Source organism: Ipomoea triloba, chromosome 7 (assembly GCF_003576645.1).
Source record: "Ipomoea triloba cultivar NCNSP0323 chromosome 7, ASM357664v1".
In the NCBI taxonomy this organism is placed as follows: Eukaryota; Viridiplantae; Streptophyta; class Magnoliopsida; order Solanales; family Convolvulaceae; genus Ipomoea; species Ipomoea triloba.
Genome location: NC_044922.1, coordinates 6,082,655 through 6,089,118, shown reverse-complemented (window position 1 = coordinate 6,089,118; position 6,464 = coordinate 6,082,655). Strand labels below are relative to the sequence as shown.

The 6,464-nt window shown below is 34.7% G+C and overlaps 1 protein-coding gene across 1 annotated transcript; it reads right to left on the bottom strand.

Annotated features, from left to right (window-relative positions):
- Positions 1-1,613: 1,613 nt before the first annotated feature.
- Positions 1,614-2,884, bottom strand: LOC116026323. The gene has a single exon (XM_031267808.1). It carries the CDS (start codon positions 2,738-2,740, stop codon positions 1,832-1,834), a length of 909 nt encoding a protein of 302 aa, XP_031123668.1. The 5' UTR covers positions 2,741-2,884; the 3' UTR covers positions 1,614-1,831.
- Between the last annotated feature and the right edge of the window lie 3,580 nt (positions 2,885-6,464).

The window sequence follows — 6,464 nt, the reverse complement described above, 5'->3', positions numbered from 1 at the left end:
TATTATTCAATTTTTAAAAATTTTAAAATAATTTTTTAAAACAAAAAAATTAAAAAAATTAAAAATTATTTTATTAGAAGTTTTTTTTTGAAAACTATTTTATTAGAAGTTAAAACAATAGGATAAATGTCAAATAAGTTCTGAACAATTAGATGAAATATAACTAGATCTATTAATTAAAAAATTCATATAGTTAATCGAATTCAGAAAATTAAAATGCAAATTTTATTTTTTTTTTCCTGTAAAATTATGGGGAAAAAAACATATTTGGACTGTTGTGTATTTTAATTTTGAAATAGAAGCTAATCTAGAGGACTTTCTCTAACTTTTTGCATTCATTTCCAGGGACAGCTTTCATATAAATTTGATTTTTTTAAAGGTCTTGTTCACAAAAACTGCCCATTGTAATTGATCGGACAAATTTAGACGGAAGCCATGCGTTTTAGTCTAGATCTAGACCAAGAAGGTGTGTCTTCGTCCAATTCTAAATTAAGACAAACCACAATTGTGGTCATCAAAATCTAGATAATATAAGAAAATTTGATTCATATATTGTATTCGGAGCGGAAAAGCATTAGAGTCTGTGTCTTTTTACTAAAACCTCAATCATTGATAAACTTTGATTGACGACTGAGATCAGTCCTCACTTTTTACAGGAAGACATTATTCTTGTATTCGAAGCGTTAAAGCATTCTTGAAAACACTTATGTGAAAACATGTGAACAGACATAAGTGCACACAATCTATTGCAAGAGTGCACACAATCTATTGCAAGAGTGCACACAATCTACTCATATGCATGTCTGGATGACGGTGGAAACCCTAGAGTAGATTGTATGTACTAATGTTTTTTCGCACATTCTCATCTAAGGAAGTGCTCGCATTTGAACACATTCATATAAACACACCTTTCCACATCAAAGCTATAGACAAATCTTGATTCGTGGGCAATACATTGGTGTGCAATGTGGCATATGTAGACTGTAGATGTGTTTTTGCACTATCAATCCTCGTTGTTGGTTTTCGTCATGTGTTTGCACCTTGACGTGGCCTAGTGTGCATTTTGTATTCATGTGATATGTGTGTGCACTATAAGATATATGCATGCTTATTTGCTTGTGGTGGTGTATATATAATATGTATATGTGCTCTGAACGTGTGCATATTGCAATTTTAGAGTGTGTGTGGCGTGTGTATACAATTCTGACGACATTCTATGATGCATACAACGACGACATTCTATGATGCATACAATGTTGTGCATAACTGCACACAATCGCCTGAGCCTAGCACAAAACCCCATTCTACTATTGTATGTCCTATGTGTTTGTATCGCTAAATTAAAGGATCAATCATTAACAAAACAAGATTGATATCAATAATGTGTTTCGTATATTGTATGTGTAAAATACTAGTAACACGCAGAGCTACCAATACTAATTAAAGAAAGAAACAAAATAGTAGAAAAATGGAAATCCATAGACGTTGGTGATTATGCATATTATTTGGTTTGATTAATCATTGAAGTTGTTGTACTTAACAGCTAAGCAAACTGCGCAATATCATTATAAATCGCTTATAAAATATTAATGTGAAGACTGACAAAATATTAATTAATAATAATTAAATATAAATCGTCATTAATATATTATTTTCGGAAATAAATATTTACAGACAAGGAGACACATCTGTGTTTCCATCAAATTTCACAGTTTCTTTGGTTCGCGTTTGACGGTGTTAAGTGGTCCCCTTCTGGATGTGACGGTGCGTTGGATGGCAGAACACGACAACCGTCAGACTTGACAGTCGAGGCCAGCTCATATGGACTCGATTACATTTCCTCGTCCTCGGTTATAACGGCGTCAGCGTCCCACCACGTGTCGCCGTCAGTCTCCGTCAGGCTCCCTAACGGCGTCTTGATGTTACGCATGTCGCCGACCGTGACCACGCCGGCGGCGTTGTCTCGGACGTAGACTTTCTTGACGCCGCCGGCATTGACGCCGGAAATCTTCGCGGCCGGCGCGTTCCACTCCGCGCATATGGCGGGCGCTTGGGCTTTCATGCGCGTATCGTACGCGGACAAAACGACGTCGTCTCGGTTCTCTCTCACCTCCGAGGATAAAACCACCGCCGGCGACGCCATCGGAGAACCGCCGAAAATGTTTGCGAATTTCAGGTCTTTGTTCAGATCCCAAACCCTAACTTCCTCGTCGAAATCGTAGCCCAGAGATAAATTATCCCAAAGCTTCACCACACTCTTGCCGGCTCCGAAATCCGACCACGGAAACCGCTCGCAGCTGCTCCGTCGCCGTCGATTCCTCAAATTACCATTCTGCCCCTGCTCTCGAAAACAAGAAAAACTCGTCCCCGCAACCCCAAAATCTCTATCCACCCTATCCGTAACCGTTCGGCGATACCGCCGGACATTATCCTCGTCTTCCGAGGAAGCAGACGACAGCTCATCCTCGTCATCATCATCGGAGAAATCGAAGTCCTCGTTCAAATACTGAAGCAGCGGCTCCGCAGAGGGCTTAACGGTGCGAATATAGATGAAAAGCAGCTTGATTCGCCGGATTATTCCGCCGAAAGTGGCAACCACGGCAAGAATCAAAGCCCCCCACTTCCAAAAACTATTCCCGATTCCAGAAACCGCAAGGGACCGGGAAATCAAAGACGGGTTCTGTAAGCAATTCACCCCCGCTTCGAAATCGCTTATCATATTCAAATCTGGAATCTCCATAGCAGCAGATTCAAAACACTGGGCTTTAATAGCGTCTTCTTGTGTATAAATATTCAGAACAAAAAAAAATGGTTTTAGAAATAGGAGAGGAAAAAACAGAGTTTGGGGAGAAAAATGGAAGAAAAAAGCGGAGTCTTGAAATGAGGGGCGAGTGGGGTATTTATGATGGAGAGCGTGGGAAATGTGAGCAATATTGTGGGGCACCGTGACCGGTGAGGTTATGCACTGGCACTGCTTTTTCTTTTTCTTTTTTTCTTTTTTCTTTCCAACCATGGCGTCACTCACCAATATATACAGTCTCCTTAATTATTAAACCAAAATTTACATTTCTCAATAATTACTACCTGAGTTTTTTGGATAATTATAGAGAAATCTATATCATTATCTTACCTCCAATACTGCTTATTGAATCAATAAATTAAATCTATGTGGATAATCTAAATCATTATCTGAAAGTATATAGCGAGTAAATTTTATTTATATGTAATAAATTTGTGCAATAAACTTAATCGATAGGGTGTTAACAAGAATAATATTTGTTTCTTTTAAAAATTAATCACAAAAAGTATTATGCTATATTTTATTGTTCATAAGCGATATTGTTATGTAATAATGTAGGAAGAACCATTATTAATACTCTATTAAATTTAATTTACTTGACAATCTAAGTTAGATGCACTCGAATTTTTATGCACAACATTCTATGTAGACATATAGTGATGTGGTATCATTTGATTAATCTTTGTTGGAGTCTATCAACTAGTAATGAATATAAAGAGTTATGAAGTTAGGTAAAATTTGTCCACATAAGTCAAAAAACAAAATTTCTCACCTTAAGAGTCTAGACTCTAGACAGGATTGTGGAGGTTGTTATATACAAATAACAATTTCTTCTTCTTATTATTTTTTTCTTTCTTTAATATCAAGAGCATTAATTAAATAGATACTTACTGTTTAAAAAAAAATAGGTGTATTATAGTTTATGCTCTATTTGTCCTAATTTATAAGGAAAATGATCAAATAGACCCTTGAACTTTAGCTAAAAAGTTAATTAACCCCCTAAATTTTTTAAATGTGCAATTACACCTATAAACAATCTATTATGATGCAATGAAGCCCAAAAACAGGTTAATGGCCTACTATCACAGGTCATTAAGTTTTAGACAACATTTCGACAACTTTTCAAGCAAAAAAGTGATCGACCAATCACCGGTCGCCGATCAATAAGAAGAAGGAAACCCAGATCTGGGTCGCCTTCTCCAGTGGGTATATAATTAACCATCTGTATCACCAATAGCTACAGCGTTAACTCGATTATTTCCCAATAATTGTTGTACCTCCTCTCTAGACATACCCAAGATTCATCGCAAGGGGCTTTGAAGGGCACCCTTCGGTCGCCTCAAGAATTCAGTAGCGAAATGTGGAATATACTTTTTGTGAGGCTTAATTTAGTAAAAATGTATAAAATTTATATATTGAAAAAAATTATTAAAAATATCGTAAAAAGTAAAATAAAAAAAATAAAAAAAGAAGAAGAAGATGAATTTAAAATTATATAAAATATTAAAACAAGCAAATAAAAAATTAAATTTAATCCACGAAGAGTAAACATACAAGTATAATGGGCTGGTTAGAATATTAGTCATAACATTGCTGGTAAAATTCTTTAATTAAAATATATTGATTAATTAATTAATTAATATTATCAATAAATTATTTGTACTGCGATGGTGATGGTCAAAACGTAAGCCAAACTGGTTGATACAATATTGGCCACGTTGTACGCACCTCAGTAACAAAGCTAGCCTTATCTTAAATCTTAATTTTTAAATATCATTTAGGTAATATTATATTAATTTTCACATTTATTTTATTTTTATTTTTTATGAAGAGACATATTCAAGTTAATTCTGTAAAAGGTTAATCACATTTTTTACTTTTTAAATTTTATTTCTAATAAAATCAAGGCATAAAATATAGATTTAATATCTTAGAAGTTAGAAGTACACCTATAATTTTTGTTTATTGAATCATATTATCTTTATCTTGGGAGAATCAGATAATATAAAATGGGATAAGAATTGGAGGTTGTTTGATGCTGAGGTGGAAAATGATGGTTGGATGAGGGTGAGAAGGTGTTGTGCCACGTCAGAAAGTGCAGAAAATGTTCAAACGGCAGAAACGATTGGGATTTTAGGAAGAGATTCCTACCATGATGAAGATGGGGTCATTCATGACTCAGCACCTGTGGCTTCTACTCATTTACAATTCCAACCATAGTTTTGTTGACACGTGGCGAGAGTCTATGCTTTGGGGCAAACTAGAAATTTCTTCAACTTCTCAATTATTTTTTGTTTTTGTTTTTGTTTTTTAAATAAAAATTCTGCACCCAGGTTTCTGTCATCGAGCACAATAACTAATATGGTCGCTGAATTGTAGACATCTCTTTAAATGAGTCAGCTAGTCTATAGTAGCGAGAAAAACTCGTAGCTATTAACTATTTAAGGGTGTACAAATGTAGAATGAGTAAACATTGTTCATGCATAATAGCTAGTAGATCATATAGAAAAAGTAAATTATACTATAAATATCATGTGTCACGGTTCGACAGAAATGATGCTAGCAAGAATTGAAATCGTGATTTTCTAATACGAAAATCACATTTCTCTTACTTGATCACTCTTTTGAAGCATAACAAATGATTGAAACGATAGGTGGCTTTAATTAGTTTTTTAATTTTTAATTTTATTTCTAACAAAATCAAGGTATAAAATAGAGATTTTATTATTTATATCCACTATCAAATATTAGCTAACACAATCAAATACATTATAATTTTTTTCAAAGAAAGTATTTTTTGGACTCTTCAAAGAAAAAGAAATGCATGGTGAACATAAAAGTCATTCACGATGCAAAAGTGATAACGTTGTAATTAAGTACGACAAATGAATTACGTGTGGATGTAAAATTCGTTTTTGACCCAAGTCTTAATTATGTTATTTATGCATATACCCTTTTATTTATGGGAAAGTCCACACCCCTTGTAAACCAAGAAAAGAATCACATGAGATAAAACAATTTTAGTTGTTCATAACCAATCCTCCCAAATCAAGAAAGTTGTATTTATGGGTAATTAAATTTTAAATTTTGTAGTTACCAGACCAACTAATTGACTAACTCAGTTGGGGATTGCCCTCATTTATGCATCTATTCAAACCTTAAGGATGTCAATTAGGCTAACCCGCTTGATTTTGAGCTAGCCATGTCGAACATTTTGAACTTATCATTTTTTTTTTTTTTTGGGTTGAAACATTTTTGCTCAAATCCTAAAATCTCAGGCTAGGCTTATCACGTGGGGATTCAATTAAAATATGTGACATTTTATAAACTTTCAATTTTAACAAACTAGTTTGCGATAATAAAGTTACCGAAATGTTTTGGGAAAGAGTAAGCAAATGAATAATTGTATTGCTTAAGAGTTTGAGTACAAGATTGAGCGTGCACTTTTATCTGTCAATCTGTCATAGAGACTCAATATTTATAATAGCCAATAGTAGGGGTGTAAATGAGCAGAGCAGCTCGCGAACCGCTTGGTCAAAGCTCGGCTCGAGCTCGGTCAAATTTGAGCTCGAGCCGAGTTCGAGCGGCTCGTTTAACAATCGAGCCGAGCTCGAGCTCTAATATCTTAGGCTCGTGGCTCGACGAGCCGCTCGCGAGCCATATA